Raw genomic sequence first — 18,150 nt, forward strand, 5'->3', positions numbered from 1 at the left:
GACTGCTGTTTGTTGTGCATGTGTGTGCTCTGAAAACACTAATTAAGCTTGATACAGTCAATCGGAAAAAGAAATGGCATGTGATAGCATGTGATAGCATATGGTGTCCTGCAGAACAGCTGCTGTAAGTGGGCCCAGTTGCTGCAGCATGTGTGATGGCCAAGTTTCACTCATGTCTTCTTTGCAATCACAGATATTTCATGTGATTTGAAAGGGAAACACATACACCTTGGCCCGATAAGTATGCTGCTACAATCTGGCTAGGAGATTGCTTTGTTCACAATTACCCCATGTATAGTGTCATGATGTTTACTAATTCAAACACGGTGTATTTGTGTTGGTGACCTCACCACCACCCACAATGTGAAATGGGGACTAGGGATGGAATGGGGAGGATCATCCGGTCTCCCAAACATTCCAGTGGTGTGCACAAGGGAATCAACACATTAGCAGAACAGCAGAACAGTCCTTATAATAGGGGATTTAAGAAACATGCTCACCATTCATGCAACCCCTACTCAAACATACTCATGGTACCATTGTCAGCAAGCAGATTGGAGAAACACCAATGTAAAAATGATGGCCACAAAGATGCTCACTGTGTATATTCAGATTAGCCGATGATTGCAGAACCCGGTTGTCTCCACTCTCAGTCCCATATATTGGCTTTACTGTGCATATGAGCAAGAATCCAAAAACCAAGATGGTTGGACAGCCTGATAAGGCTTGCTCCACGGCACCCCTTTAACCTGGATGGACCATTTTCACACAATTGAGCATTATGTTTCCCAGAGGCCGCATATGAGATTAAACCTAACCATCAGAAGGCAATAATGACATATATATGGAGGAGATAAAGAATGAGGGTGGGCATTTGGAGTAATGGATCAATTAATAGTGGAAGTAAGTACTAGGAGGTGTAGTAGGAGATGGAGGTGCAGAAGGAGTCGGAGGGGTTGGCAGAGTTGGTGTTTGCTAGGGAAGGGGGAAGTGCAGAAGAGGTTTGAGGTGCAGGATCATGGGAAAGTGCAGAACAAGGAGTGCACTAGAAGTTGGAGGTCCAGCAGCAGGTAATGGAGGATATGATCTGATATGGCATTTAAAACACGCTCATACACAAATGTTTCTAGGCGTGACAAGACAAGGAGAGGCAAACAAAGGTAGGACAAAACAACAATCTTACTAGGCCCTTTGCCTTTCAGATCACGCAATTGGAGGGAAGAGGAAGGGTAGAAGTGCCAGGGGAGGGGAAGGGTGAAGTGCAGGTAACTCAATAAGTGCAGCCAGCGGGTAGCTCATAAGCGCAGAGAGAAGGGACTGTAGGGTTGCAGCTACAGACCCTTAAGTTCAGGGGGAGCCCGGAAGAAGTGCAAGGGCAACTGGACATGCAGGAGCCTGGGCCTGAGTTCAAAGGGCAGCCAGGTGACCAGTGCTTGGAGCACATCAATATGGAAGAGGAAGAGAGAAAGTGGTAATGAAAAGGAGGGTCTTGAGTTGCTCCCGGAACTGGAGGTGGTTCTGGTCAAGTTTGAGAGAGGCAGGGAGGCTGTTCCAGATGGAGGCACCAGCCAAGGAGAGGCATCTGCCCCCCACTCGCTGCTTGCTGAAGTGTCTGACCCTCTGAGAGTTGGATTAGCGGAGACCTTGAGAAGGAAGATGTTTAAGAAGAGAAAGTTGGAGTGCAGTCCCAGGTCCCAGAAAGCAATGGACGATGGAAAGGGTCTGGAACTTGATCTTGCAGCCAAAGGGAGCCAGTGAAGAGATTTCAGAGTTGGAGAGATGTGATCCCTCGGCTTGAGGCCAAGGACAAATCTCACATTCCTGTTCTGGATAAGTTGTAAAGGTTGAAGAGTAGAGGCAGGCAGATTTAGAAAGAGGCTGTTACAATAGTCCAGCCCAGAATGGACCAGAGCTCTGGACACAGTGAGCTTCTGGGGGAAAGAGAGAAAAGGAAGAATATCTCTGAGGAGGTGCAGCTGATAGTTTGACTTCCTAGAGATGTAGGTGAGGAGAGAAGGAGAGGGTGGAGTCGAAGATGACACCAAGGTTCTTAGCATCACAGGAAGGATCAGGAAGAGGGCCCAGAGTGGGCGGCCAGAGATAGGAAAGGATGGAGCAGGTGCACCGATGAGGAGGATCTTAGTCTTACTGGCATTAAGGCAGAGATCATTAGCGGCACACCATTCCTGAACTGTGGCCAGATGTCTGGCATGAGAGAAGGAGCAGAGGTGGCTAAGGAGAGCCTGAAAGAGGTCTGTGTGTCATCTGCATCACACTGAACATTGGAGAAGAATGTAGCGATGCGGTGGGCAAGAGGTGCCAGGTAGCTGTTGAAAAGCCAGGAAGAAAGGTTAGACCCCTGGGGAACACCACAAATAGAGATAGAGGAGAGAGGAAAGACCCGAGTTGGACCTGAGAGGGTCAGTCGGTGAGAAAGGCGGTCAACCAGGCCAGGGCCTGATCAGTGATACAGAGGTTATCACGGAGGTGGTTGAGCAGGATGGCATGGTTGACCATATCAAAAGCAGATGATAGATCAATGAGGACAGAAGGAAGATTCGAGTTAAGATTAGAGAGCTGGTCTTCATGGGTGTTCAAGTGAGCAGTTTCCGTACTTCTGGCAGGTCTGAAGCCAGACGCTGGTCGTGGAGACAATCAACAGATTCAGTATGAGGATTAAGCTGGGAGATGGCCAGCTTTTCCAGGAGTTTGCCCAGGAAAGGAGTGATGGAGATCGGGCTATATTATCTGGAGATGAAGGATTGGCAGAGGGCTTCTTAAGAAGGGGGTTTACAAGGGAGTGCATGAAGGCGGATGGGAAGGTTACAGTTGCAAAGGAGTGATTTCAGAAATCAGCCAAGGCTGGAGCAGGGGTGAAGGAATTAAGCAGGAGAAGCGAGTGGTGGTGAACATTCAGGAGGAATAGTCAAGAAAACAGCAGAGGCTTGGGAAGATGAAGCAGTGGGGAAACAGAGTGAAAAGCAAGCAATCTGAGAGGGGAAGCCAACAATGTTGAAGGGAGGACAGTATGTGGTGGATGAGCCAAAAAGAAGAAGGATGTAAAAAAGAGGCACAGTGGGCCATCCCTTGACCATATAGCAAGTCTGACAGCCATAGAAAAAGACAACACATGCCTATCTGTTATCAGGGATAATTTGGGGGGAGAGGCCAGCATGTACTGGAGCATCAAAGAAGTTATAGTTACCAGCAAAAGGGCTATGTGTGAGGCCCATGGACATGCCCATAGACACAAGTAAGTGTTGACCTAGTTGATTCAGTTGAGGAGGGAACTAAAACAAGTATGATGGTTGGCATTCCATGACTTTGAGACAGAAAAGAGAGCATGGCTTTGATCAGACACATTTAGACCCTCCTAGCATACCTCTGATGAATCTGCTGCAGGTGAGTATAGGGATTCAACTAGAATACCTGCAACTCCTAGTTGATGCTTTTCAACGGGTGACCTAGTGGGAGAGATTACTTAGCCACCAGCACATGACTCATTGAGTACATTTGTACCCAAGACTTTGAATGGCACCGGGGATAGTTCTGAGGATACTTTTGGAATAACCTTTTGGCACATGTTTTTGGCATTATAAAACCTGTTAGTTGGCCAACATTGCACATTACCCCAACAATATATTTCTGAACTAAATCCATGAGTTGCCACCTCTGTGGAATCACCTTGGCTCCATGTCAATAGTCATAGTCAAATACTGCTAAGGGGTGCTGACTTAGATTTGTATATAAAAGGGCATAGTCAAAAAGAGTAGAGCTGTCTTTTTAAATTGATGTGCCAATTTCAACTTAATATTTGCAAGATACTATTGTACTTTATTCTATTTATTTTAACATGATCATAAATGAAAATGTATGTGAGTTCTGTACAATACCATATGCAGTATAAAATATGCATATAACTAAATTAATAATAAATAAACATACGCCACCCCCACTTGCCTAAATGCACATTAAGATTTGATTAGATGTTTGTATTCCAACAGGATAACACATGGTGGATTAGGATAACCAACATCAGCAGATGGGGTTGGTTCTCTTAGATGTGTTGCTTATCTTCAATATGCCGTCTTCAATTTGGCACAATTATTTTGCAAACGTGTTCAAATTTGGTTTAGGCAAATGATCTAATATGGTTAAAGATCGTGATACCAATGCTCCCAGAAGCATGATGAGACCACTGAACCTTAGGTGGACACTATTAACATTTTTCCGGAAGAGGACCAGAATAACCATCTCATTAAAACCCATATTTTAGGAAACCAGTGGCATTGTCCAGATGTTAATAAAGGTACATGCTAGTGTCATGCCAAACTGCAATACAGTTGGTTGCAACTGGCTTCCCAGTTCTCGAGGTATGCGGGCATACTATGAAAGATGTTGTGAAGTACCTTTCAAAATGGGCCCTTTTTTTATTAGGACACAAATCATTCTCTGCCAAATAGATAAAAATCCATTGAGCCACTTTTTGGAAAAGTTGTAAATGTGTGTGTTTTTTCTTCTATGCATATAGCTATCTGATCCCCAAAGAATATAGCGTAGCTCTTCCTAAATTCAGAATAGGTTATCTACACACCGATTTCTATAATCTGTCCCTAATTTAAGATGAAATAAAGCCTTTGAAAACATATTATTTCGACACTATATTCGAATAGCGATCATACATTGGTATATTTACAGTAAAGTGAACACATGCATAATGCATATATATTACCAAAAGCCAGAAAGTCCATAATTCAGAATGAGCTAGAATCGAATGTTAGAAAACCAGCCTTCTATTACAGCAGTGTCCACAAAATGGTGCGGGAATACCCACCTGTATTAGTTTGTATTATATTATATAAGCCCACAGTTCATTGAAAATGTTGTAGGACATTGAAAGTAATGTTTTGGGATTCATGTGAAATGTTCGAAAATAAAATACCTACTCCAAAAGGACCAATTTTTATGGGGTCACATTTATTTTTTATTATTGTGGGGGAAGACCACCAAACTCCCCCCTCCTCCCCCTACATTCACCTTTACCCTTACCCCACCCCGCCATCTACTTTCTACTAAAAATGTACACAATCCTTAACCAATTCGAGCACAATAATGTGGTCATTTTGGAGTAGGTATTTTCGAATTCGACAATTTTTACAGATACCATTTTTTGTGCCACAGTAGCTTGATATATTTAATTACATCTGTTTTCATATCAAACAAATGTGAGAACCAAACAGCTGAGAATGAAAAGGTGTTCCTCCATAATGTATACGTCATGAACATTTCAGAGAAGGTCTTCAATATAAGTTATTCCATTCAGATATGCAACTTCTGATGGCTCTTTTGCATTTTTCATGTTTTACTTTAGTGCTTCGTGATGACTTTCGGCAAAATCCTACGGATGTTGTTGTGGCAGCTGGCGAGCCTGCAATTTTGGAGTGCCAGCCACCCCGGGGGCATCCTGAACCGACCATCTACTGGAAGAAAGACAAAGTTCGTATTGATGACAGGGAGGAAAGAATAAGTGTAAGTATCCCAAAATGTGTATTTTCAGTGTTTCCTTTCATGTTACTGTGCTTCAGTTGTTTTATGTGACATTTTCTGCCTTTGCAAAATTATATGCATATATATTTCACTGTACTGATTGCAAAGCTATATATAACTTTACAATTCAGCAAATGCAATGATTATTGAAAAACAAATCCATGTCCAAGGTCACGATACTGAGAAATTACTTGTGTAAATTATGGTTAAAAAGCAGGTACTATATGGAGGACTTTTATTGTTTTAAATTAAGTCAAATAATGTTCTAATCATGCCCTCTATTTAAAATATAAAAGACACGGGTCATCGTGTCTTGTAATATTCACGTGTACTCAATTTAACTAGGTGGCATCTAATATATCATGTATTAGTGATTTCAATTGTTTACACTTATATCACAGTTACATTGCATTAAGTGCCATTATTTAAAATGTGATTACATTTTCAGAAACGTGAATTTTCTGAGCTATTAATCCTTCGGAAAAAAGTATTTTTCCCCTTAAAGCCTTATGTGTAACTTAATCTCAGCTACCGATAAGAGTTCAGGCCAAGATAGATGAAAAAAACATTGCACAGTAACATGAACAATGAATAGGCACAGCTAACTCACTATATTTGACCAAAATGGACGAAAGACACATTACACAGTAGCAATAAATGTGAATAGGAATACCCAACCCACCATTTCAGGCCAAGATGGCTGAAATAAACATTACACAGTAACATCAAATTCCATTCTATGAAATTGACAAGCATACGTATCTTAGTTCTGTCAGTGCATGTCCTGTAAGCGATATTCAATCAACACTACAGCCAAGTCAATGCCTAGTCTGGGATGCTGAGGAAAACCCTTATTAATGTATTGTTATGGCTAGTTCAGTACTCTGGATGACCACCCTTGTATAACACCCCCCTCTTAGAATCCCCCTGACCCCACTGAGCCCAGAAGTAGGTTTGTTTTGCAAATTAAAAGGTTTATTTGAGAATTTAAACAATATATATATATATATCACACTTTATAATAAATTAATATCTGATAGTACACTTAGACATATGATGTTGATAAACAATGGGTAATCTGGCACTAGCACACTTCTTTACAATCAATGAGGAGTTCGTATAGGATGGATAAAGTAGCAAAAATACTTTTATGATTTCAAGGGAAAAGCAATGAGGAATAAAATGCAGTACAGAAATACTTGATATGATTTTAGCAAAAGATAAGATAATCACTTTTTCTCTGGCAATTCATCCCCCTCCCCTATGCAATGTAAGAAATGGAAGGAGATGGAAAGAGGAGCACACAGTTCTCAGGAATGCATTCAAATACAATACGAAATTCAGTTCTCCCCTAGCAAGCTTAGTGGAAACAGGTAGGAGCTTGAAACACAGGCCCAAAATGCTTTTTAAATGTGATGGCAATGGATGGGAAAATGTGCCAACTGATTCTAATTCCCTCTAGAGATTCAGGGTGAGTGGGAGATGTGTGTTGGTATTAGTTCAGGCTCACTTTAGCAATGCTCTATGAGTTATTACAAAGTTGCAAACAGATTTTAACAAAAGAAAGAATGGACCTGCTATTTTGACAAGTGGAGAAATTGAGCCAAAATCGCAAATCGCGGTAAATTTCGCGAGTGCGTAAATCGTGATTGCGGAAAAAGTATAAGGAGTAGGAAGTCGGTTCTAGGCTTGTTGGAAAGCCTAGATTCTAAGCTTTCAGAGGGAAGTTAAATCCAAACGTTTCCAGAGATACGGACGATTAAATAAAGGTAGTTTTTCGGATTTAAAGTAAACCCACAATGACAGGTGACAGCTTGCAGCTTCAGAATTGACAGGTGACAATTGTGCAGCTTTAAAAATGACAGATGACACGATTCCTAGGAGGCAGTTCTACTTAGGTTAAAATAGTTTGGATTAGATTATTTTAACTAAGAGATTGGTTCTGCACAGTTCTGCTAGGTACTCACAATATAAATTTGAACTAGGCCTCGTCACGGATCTGGTCAACACGTCCGGCTGCGGTTCTGTCTACTCGGCGGGTCAATCAGGCACCGGTTCTGCTCCCTTCGATCTGGGTCAGCTCTGCTCTGCTGGTCTAGCCTCTGGTTCTGGATACTGCTCTGCTTTCCGGTCCGGATCAAGTGGATTCTGGATGTAACACTGCTTTCTGGGTACTGGCAAGAGTTCTTGGCAAAAGAATTCAGACAGCTCGCCCGGCTGTGGAATAGTTTGCAAATGATTTTGAGGCCTGCTGACAAATACTTTTGCTTGCAGTGGGCCTTCTTGGTTCAAAGTTCTGTAGTATCTGTTTAGCTTGGAAGTCTAAGTGTTGGATCTCTGGATGTGAAGTCGTCGGTCAGCATGCTCCGCAGCAAATGGAATTGAATCTCCCTACCTGTCCCAGCAGTCTCTTTTTATGTGTTTTGAAAATGGGTGTGTGCCTGGGCCTAGCTAAGCCTGCCCCTCTCTACTTGTCATTGGCCCAATTCTCCCCTCTCCCATGATTGGGGGTAGGAAATGGATTGTCATCATGATGAGGTCTGTTTATGGGTCAGAGGATCCTCCCCTGGTCAGTTTGCCCACAAATCTTTATTTGATTCAAATACATCTTTCCCAGATATACAATTTGTTGAAATTACATGTGCACATTATATATTCCTTATGGTCCATGCTTGTCCGCCTCTGATCTTCCTGGGGGCTTGCATTCAAAAATGACAACATTTTGTGCTTTTTAACTGGTTTTGCAATATCGGACATTTACCCAAAATTACACACATGTGCACAAGGAGTATGGACATTAATTGATGAAGTGTCAGATTTTTAACATGCAGACATTTGGAGTGAGACCCTATTTTCCGGTAGCAACCCCCCAGAATACACCACAGGGTCCTAACGCCTCTCAAAATGTTCACAGAAAAATCTCAAAATAATGATATTACTTATATAATTCTGACAAGTCCACACTATGAGTTATCTATCTTTTTAAAATTATGCCCTGGTCAAAAAGGGGTGTGGCTTCCCACATCACAGGGTGGAATAACTGGTTTATCCACTTACCCCAAGCTCAGCTGCTAGCAGAGGCACTGCCCCTCCCAGTTTCCCCTAAGAGGAAGCCACTTTACGACGCCCCCAATATAACATTTGCCTGAGTCAAGGGAGTTGTATTGTTCTGTCCCTTCCAGTTCCCAGGTGCTCCACCCCTAATCTAACCAGAGAGGTGACAACTCCTTTTGGCAAGGGGCAGCAGGATGCAGCTAGGCCTGGGAAGAGTGACTGAACAGGTTTCTCCTGTCGGGGGTAGTTGTCAGGCAGAATCCAGTTTCACTAAGCCAGGTTTCAGCTAAATGTCACTTTTTGTTCCCAGTTTTCTACATTCAAATCAAACTGACAATTTGTACCTATACATTAAATAATTACTTCCTTCAAGTCATTTCAGAATATGGTTTTACATTCTTTCACCTCTTAGCAAGTCTTTCCTTGGTCTGGTTTTGTTTCATTTGTGCAGTTTTACACAAAAGTCTGGCGGCTTTCTGATAGTGGTGAGTACTGGTAATGCAACCATTTTTGGGATTAAAAAAATGAATTCCCCACAGTTCTGAGTTGCTTTTTTGGCAATCAGCATTGCCATTCCCAATGGTTTCAGGCTACTGTGTGTGTAGCCCATTGGTGGTTTTAGGCAGTGCCCTCCTGTGCTCACAACCTAGGCAAAAATGGGTGGCAGCCTATTCTTCATGTTTTCCCTGTGCACTCTCTGGGGAGTTCTGGCCATCATGATGTTTTCCATGCCAGTACTGCACAGTTTTATGGTAGGGCTTGGATGCATGGGTAAAAACATCCCACAGTCCATATAATCAGTCTTAATGTTCCTTGCAAAAAGCCTTGTTAATAGATAGCGAGATGCAACTCTGGACAGAACAGGCAGAGCTCAATTCGGTCACATAGAACAAACCAAAGTAGCTTCGGATATTTAGTAAACACACCCAACCTAAATGCCTCATCTTGTTACAAATAGGCAGTATCTCACCTTTGTTTTGGTTAATGCCCATATGCAAGGCAAATCACAAACCTTTGATGTAACATCAGTTCAACTCTGATAATATCCAGCTGTTTCTATAGTTCGAGGGATGGGGGCAGTAGCTCATTACAAAGATAAAGAAACATAAGGTTCTTGTTTTAACTGCTTGATTTACCTCCTGCAAGAATATACAGGTATGATGTTGAGCCTGAACCAAAGTATGGACTGCTAAATGTCGGTCCCCTTGCTAAACAGGAACTTGTCCAACCATGGCACACTGATATGTGTCTAGATGGATTTGATCCACATCTCTCCCCATAGACAGCAACTTGTCCTCCCAGAAACACAAAGCCAATAATGCCCAAACAGCATGGATCCAAATAACCACCCTTTGCAAAATCAATCCCTCCTGACAGGGGGTCCTAGCCATTCAGTTGGCCCCCTTGAACGCAGTTCACCATGCCACAGCACATCATATTATGGATGTGGGTAATTTTGACAGAATTACCGTCATCCTATGTGAACTACATTGGATTCCGCTGCAGGACAGGATACTGTTCAAAACTGCATTATTCATCTACATAGCAGTCACGAGTAGCACACCAGTGTATCTCGGTGGCTTTGCTCCACATATCTACTGGCACATGATCCTTGCACTGCAAATCGACCAACTGACTCAAATCACAACTCTTCCGCAAACACAGAACCCACAATCATTCTTGTCATGCACCCACCCTCTGGAACTCGATCTGTTTATTGGATTAGCTGCCCTAACAATTCTCCAGTTTCACACATCTCTCAACAACACCTAACCAAGGACTAATAACAAAGGGCAAACAGACGGCAACTCACAGTACTGCCCTACTGTTAAAAGATGTCACCCTAAACAATTTTTATCCACATCATGTACAGTGCTCCACTGCTGTCGAGCTAGGTCCATGCTTTAAAAACGAAATGAAACAACTACACATTTAAAAAAAAATATCTAGGACCAATTTGTGCACGTTGAGAGCAGATTTATCCTAGAAAGTAAAAACAACATAAAAGCCATTTCAATGTCTCCAAGTCACACTGTTAATAGAGACATAGCTGGTTCATACATGCTTTGTAACTTGTCATCCCTGCCACAGGGGGTCATCAACTACAGGGAGTTCAAATAATTAGCACCTGAATGCATTGCATTTATCTTACTGTACTTTACTTCTTATAACATGCCAGCTCACCACAGGGTCTCAATGCACACATTTGTAATATGCAATATTTGTAATATCCACTGGTTTTGTAGGAGTAATATCATTAAAATAATATTAAGAAATTAAGGGATTGGTTCACAGCTTATGCAGGACAAAAAAGCCAATCTATTTTAGAAAACATTGTTTGCTTAAAGTACTCCAGTTGTGTGGCATAGGGCTTTAGAATGTCTAACTGCTCATCCTCCTGAGGCAGCAACTCTCTCATCATCGACTTACATTAAGGACCACTTAAGACTTCATAGGGCAATGCTACCAAGTGCCAATGTTCAGCAAAGTGATTTGTTTAGCACCCAGCCAGGTATTGCTCATTTGATGAACCTTGACACAATAACCATGGATTCTTAGAACTCTATGACAGGTTTGGAGTGGAGGCTACCTATTTTTATTACAAAATGTTCAAATTGTTTTGCCCAGAGGTATTTGACTCTGTATTGACTTCTATCTATGTAATGTATTTACTGTTTAATAACTTCTTAATTTTACAGAGAAATAGTTATGATCTAATAACCCCACACCATTACAATCCAACCCCACAATCGCAGACTAGAAAACATGTGTTTTAGTATGAATATTCCATTATATGTACAATAATACATCAATAATTTAAAGATGGTCTGTAGCATTCAAAGCAGGAAAAGTCTCCCACCATATGCCACATAAACATGGACAGCCTGTCTTCATAAAAACAACAAAATGTGCCTGGTATTTTATTGCTAATGTTGTCTTTCCAATTTTCACAAACATTCATATGTATAAAAGTAAAAATGTATGACTTTTCTAGGTAATTGTTGCAAGCAAGTATTCCACCAAGCAGATTCAGTGGGATTTGCATCCATAAGCGAGCCCGGGCATCCACTTCAGCGGACCCCATATAGTCTCCTAGATATAACAGACGGGGCTCGCCTGGGGGCTGAAAGACCAATAGTGGATAGCCTAGAATAAAATGGGCAAGAAAGCTATTCACTTACCTTTCTCTGAACGCATCAACAAGTGTTGGCATCAGAGAAAATATTGGGTTAGCACATGACTGTCTTATTCTGGGACTGATTCAACTTCAAAATGTTGAACATCATCACTGACGCACTAAAAGTTGCAACGTTGAGCTTAAATACAATGATTTATTGTGGGGTTGACTTGGTTATCATTATTCTCAAAGACTGAGTTAGAATTTGGTTCCAATATGTGCATTAAGGAATAGATTTCAATGACTATATTGAATAGTTCAGGCAACAGTCAGAAAGGGTAGTTTTTCCATATTTCAATTTGGAATGTCTTGAATTCCATGTTTGCTTTTGTCATGTTTCAAGAGATTACTGGAAATGAAAACACACATCCATAATGCTGAATGTTTTCAAACCATTGACAGGGATGAATTCGACATTTTATGATATGTTAGTAAGCAGTGCTCTGTAATTCAATTAACCAGCAGGTCCAACTAAGCAGGTGCCTACACTGTTCTTTTTTAGAATGAGCTAATATAACGATCAATTCATCTATCTTTCTTTCTTTGAGAATTAATTGTTTCATTTTTTTTATTGTGTTTTACCCCTATTTCCCACTACCACACATCCCTCCTTTGCCTCTGTAACACTGCTCGTCACCATCTTTCTCTCATGTGTCCACGTTTCTATTCCCCTTGCTGACTTAGATATATATTCTCTTTCCCAAAATTCTTTTTCTTAGTTGTAAGACTGAAAAGGTGGCTTTTCAATTGATTTTTTATTTTTATTGGTGACAGTACATATATCATTCACCAGCTAGACAAAGCATTAACTTACAATACTTAAAAAAGTATGAGGTGCTTGCTGGTAGCTGAACCCTTCTTGACCATGCAGAGCAGGAATTAAACACATGCTAATATACAACCACAACACATTCAGAAATGTAGGAGGGTATAAGACCATATCAGAATCCACTCTGACCTGCCAGGTCCACCCATTTCACCTACTCCATAGACATACGCCCATGCATTCCCACAGGTAGGGGAGCCTGTTGGTAGAGCCTTTGGTACATGAACAACCCAGGTGACAATACAATTAATTTAAGAATCCCAGGTCGATTCAGAGATGAGGAATGGTGATCGCTATCCAAACTCCTTTGAAGAACTTTCATCTCACCAAACCTACTGACTTATGCCATGACATCCATACCACAATCCACTACACCTGCGATCATTTGAGATGCACATGAATGTCATGAGGGAATGAATAGAAAAGAGGTTCACTTTCTAAATCCCACATGCATAGGAACATCATGCTTTTATTGGGAACATTCATGACTCCCTTATCACAGACAATGGATATAGCTCCTGTATGCAAAAGTGTTGCCAGAAAACGCATGTCTCCATATTTTCAACATTCTTCATGTCAGTTGCATCACGATAGTTACAATGATAATAAAAACATCTTAAAAAACCTTGCTTGTATTTGCATGATCTCTCAATCCTGACTCAGTTATTTACTTTATTGTTAACCGTATTGGCCAATGGTGTTTGCAAAAACATAAAGTGAAAAAGTATCATATATATATATATATATATATATATATATATATATATATATAATTATATATTTATTTTATTATTTTTTTATTGTTTTTTTAAAAAGAATAATTGTTGTTTTTCTGCAGATACGCAGTGGTAAACTGATGATCTCAAACACGAGAAAGGGTGATGCAGGAATGTACACCTGTGTTGGAACAAACATGGTTGGAGAACGAGACAGTGACCCTGCAGAGCTAACTGTTTTTGGTAAGTGTTTTAATGGATTTCCTCTGTTCTGTGAGCAAACCTTTGGTGAAGAGCACATCTGAATATATTCTTCGCCTGGTTCTATGTGCCCACACACTACATGACATAGCCAATGATCTAATATTGGGAAGTTTTACTTTAGGTGAGATAATTATTGTTTTTTTTCATAAAAGTAGTTCGAAGTGTAAAAGTTCAACAACCTCTGATAACCAGATATACTGAAGGAAAATAAGTTAACAATAAGTATTTGTCTGCTGATATATAGACTGGAAAATCAGATTCTGATTTTGACAAAGAATATATTAATCAGCAAGTTGGCCTTTCAGTAACCATGTTGAATTTCAAAGGAAGTCTTTGAGTACAGTGGGGTGTGGTCAGATACCTTATTGTCTGGGAAAGCAGTTAATCATGCACATAATTATTATTTGATATGAAGAAAGAAAAATCCAAAATAAAACTGCTTCAAAATTATACAGCTTGAACCTTTATGCAGCTTCGATATTCTTCTTCGAATATACAAATAAAGTTACTCCAGCTGCTAACGTCAAAATATCAACACTTTGCAAGTAAAAAGTGCAGCTAAAATAATCTTACTTAGAGCCTGGTACTGTTGAGTTAGAAACGGCTCAAATACTGTGTATGCCGCCTGGTGCCCAATCTTTGGTGCAGTGTGGCATGCAAGGAGTATTCTGGATCGTTTGCCCCCAAGGGAGAATAAATATAGAGGGAGGTTAGTTGAGTGAACTCCTGCCTGGAGCCATCAAGTGGATAACGGGGTAATAGGCAACATTACAAAACCTTACTCTGGGAACCTTTGCAGTTATGTCACTTTCATCCACCATTAGCGGTGCTATTGTAGACACCAAGCGAAAGGTCAGAGATAGACACAAGAAAATCAATAGGGATACAAGTACAGAAGAAAAGGGTTTACGGCTTGGATGCTCCATCACAAAACCGTTGTCATGAATCAGTCTATGCATTGGAGTTTAGCGTTTGTCTCCAGCAATGAATATAATGTCATTAAAAATATATCTGCATATTCTGAAAAAGGAAGCATATTGATAAAACAGTTTTTGTGCCTTTATGTTTAAATATTGCAGTATCTATGTTTTACCTTTTAGCAAATATGTTTGCTATTTAATATTCATGGCCCCCTCCACCCACTGCCTGGTACCAAACGGGGACATGGCGCACCAGAGAAAAATCAACATGGACACCCTAGTTAGGGACCCTTCCGAGAGACACTGCAGGGAATAAAAAAAAAAAAACCCTGGACGCTGAATCTCTAGTAAAACAAATAGCCACCCAGGATACCGTATCCACTAGTGCAGAAAAACACAACAATCCAATGGAATATAGCGCAAGACATTTTAGAACTGCAATGTCTTCTTTAAAAACCCAAATCATCAAATAGTCCCTTTTAAATACTGGCTCACTCTGCAAAAATGCCATTGACAAACATGACTACATAGTGGACAATGATATTGATTTCATGTGTTTAGCAGAGACGTGGTTTAAGGATTCATGGGGACCAAATGTAGAACTTGTCACATCATCGGGATTCAATTTCTTTTGTAAAAACCGTGAACATGGAAATGGGGGCGTAGTAGCCATTTTGGCCACAGATGAATATCACTTCTTAGAATCCCCCATGTACTATGCAGACTGTGAAATTATTCACTTAAAGATTATCCCCTACAACAACAATTGCATAAATATCATACTGATAAAACTCCCACCAGACGACATGCCTGACATTAACAAGGAAATGGTCCATATTTTGACCCCTCTAGACAAACCTAATTGCTCCACCATTTCACTAAGGGACCTTAATCATTGGTTCGGAGACACAACTGATAAGGAGGCACAAAACATGGAGCAGCACCACATGGATATTACAATGAACTATACCAAACCCACTCATTCAAAAGCCAATATCCTTGTTTGGATTGCATCACAAAACATCACTAGGACAAATGTTGACACTAAAGCATGTATTTTGCCCGATCATTCATTTGTAGAGAGCCCCTTGCAGCTACCTGATAAACCAGCACATGAAAGAAAGAATCCCAAGAGAGTGATTTGCAGGACCCTTCAAAAAAATGAAACATGAGGAAGTAACAATTGCCTCAAATTCATCACGATCACCACCATGGACCTAGATTCACCTGGGGTGCTGGTAAACTCCTACAGCACACACTTCAACATTCGCCTGGATGAAGTTGCTCCTATAAAATCAAAGGTTTTAAAAGAGGGAGTTTACCACCAGAAATGGTTTACCGCAGCCCTCACTGACCTAAAAAGGGAAAAGAGACAAGCAGAGAGGGTGAGAAAAAAAAACAAATCCAACAAAAACAAGGCAGTTTGGAAATCATTGGGAACAATGTATAAAAACAAAATCTACAAAACTAAATAGAGCTATTTCAACAACCAAATTGAAAGTAGAGTGAACAATTGAAAGAAACCTCTTGAGATTCATAGGCGACTTGAAAAACCTGACAAGGACTGTGTTAACGTTCAGCTGACATTACTTGACAAAGTCAACTTATCTCGTAGCAGAAGAACAACTAAAGTAAGCAGAGAGACACAACCAGAAAAACAAGTGGCAGAAGATAGAGAAGAACCAAAGTTCCACTTTAAACCAGTTATTGAGGCAGAGATGGAAATAATACTAAAAAATATGTGCCCTACCACCTGCCCGGGCAATGTTCTCCTGTCCAAACTCAATCTGCATAGTAACATTGAACAGCAGTGGAACTTCTGTTGTGAAGCAGTATTTCCTTCTGTTTTTTATTGAACTGTGAAGCGGAATCACTTTTCAACCTGGGGAACGGGAATTTGCCCAGGTTATGAAAAGAGACTGTGGGTGCATTTTGAATTCAGTCACTATTGTTTTGATCTGCCATGCCATGCATTTCCTTGTTTATTTGTTATATGTATACGTGTGAGGGACAGATATCCTTTATTAGAGTCTTTCTTTTAGTTTATTTTAGGCAGGTAAATCATCATCAGGTTAGTGAGTCCTTGTAAAACAATAAAATGCATTTGTTTAGAAAACCACACAACATGGTCCGCTTCACTGTTCTGACACTGAAGCTTCCTTTTACTCAGGGCTACAGCTGAGAGTGGATATGTATCCCTGGAAATAACCCCTGCATTGGTGTATAACACAACATTAGAATATGTGTTTCACTTATTTACCAATTACAGTACACACAATGAGAGTACAAAATGGTGATGAAGGGCTGTTTCTACCACATATACACAATTTCCTGTCCCTGGTGGCATCTAAATAATGTACACAGCTCAACTCCAGACACTTATATAGATGCCACACTGCACTACAGCTACATAGACATTACCTAGCTGCTAGAATATGCAAACCACAGTTTATACTAGCTTATTTGAATTGACTGCAAACATTTTTAGTCTGTTGTAACAGATTCCTATTTGTGTAATGGTATGTATGGACATTCTAGTCAATAGTTTGTGTGCTTTATGAAATGGGGCTTCATGCACATGGGGGTAATGTTTGCTGAATGTGATTTTTATGTAACTTCAAGTAATACACCATTGTAAATGATTGGAAAACCTTAAGGATTGTGTTGGAAAGTCTGGTGTCAACTGCTAATGGAGAATCACTCCCCTTTTGTTCTAAAAGATAGATGAACACAATTGTTATATCTCCCAAGGAACACTGTTTAATGTGGGGGCATTTCATGTATTACTTTCTTTATAGAAAGTTTGCAGATGTGTTTCCACGTTCACACTTCATGTAGAGGACAGGCATAGAAAGAGTCAAAATAAGTGAGAAAAAGATACTGAGAAAGACTCTGAGAAAGGAAGAAAGGGAGGGGAGAAGAGAATTTGGAGAAAGCTTAAGGGGAAAGAGAACAAAGGGAGCAGGTTAGGGGAAAAGACTTAACTCATGCCATTACTGATTCATTATTAAGTGAAGCGATGCTGAGGTCATTAGTGAGTATGCTTCCTTTTTGGTAGAAACACGCTATTCCCAAATGTGTATCTAAATCTGTGTGCTTCAAACTTTAGTGTAATTTTAAAACCATGGTTTTCATTAAATTGTAATTCCCTTCGCCCAGAAAGTGCCACACAACGTCTAACTGTTTCATTTCTTTAAAACAATCAAAATACTTTTAACCATTGTATGTTTGTATTACCCATATTGGGTTAGGCATAATACACAAAGTGTATCTTGGTAACACACATACATGAAACTACTTTCAAATAACCTCAACCCAAAAAGTGATTAAGCAGCCTTCTCAATATTTTGGGCTATGATTCAACCTCTATCTATTTTGACAAAGAAAACGACTGCTTTCAAAATGTGTTATATTTAGTACTAGTTTACAGTGGACAATTTTATCACCACAATTATTTTGGTTAAACGTGTTCTGAACGGTATGGTGTTCATGATAGGATTCCTACAGTAATTGTATCTATACTGATCAATTATTGATTTATTGTAAGCTATTTCAACACCAATAAAATAAAGAAATACAAACGTTCAGTAATAAAATACATAGAAGCATAATCCTAATATTCTCTCTTTATTGAAGAAAATCCCC

The 18,150-nt window shown here is 40.1% G+C and overlaps 1 protein-coding gene across 10 annotated transcripts in view; it reads left to right on the forward strand.

The window, feature by feature from the left end:
• The window catches only part of ROBO2 (roundabout guidance receptor 2), a 974,141-nt gene that overhangs the window by 623,458 nt on the left and 332,533 nt on the right, over nucleotides 1-18,150 (forward strand). For all 10 annotated transcript variants that reach the window (XM_069636436.1, XM_069636431.1, XM_069636432.1 and 7 more), the window contains exons 3-4: nucleotides 5,372-5,529; nucleotides 13,444-13,564. In XM_069636436.1, coding sequence (XP_069492537.1) covers nucleotides 5,372-5,529; nucleotides 13,444-13,564 — 279 coding nt within the window. The remainder of the gene's footprint in view (nucleotides 1-5,371; nucleotides 5,530-13,443; nucleotides 13,565-18,150) is intronic.

This window comes from Ambystoma mexicanum, chromosome 7p (assembly GCF_040938575.1).
Source record: "Ambystoma mexicanum isolate Mex_15411 chromosome 7p, UKY_AmexF1_1, whole genome shotgun sequence".
Lineage (NCBI taxonomy): Eukaryota > Metazoa > Chordata > Amphibia > Caudata > Ambystomatidae > Ambystoma > Ambystoma mexicanum.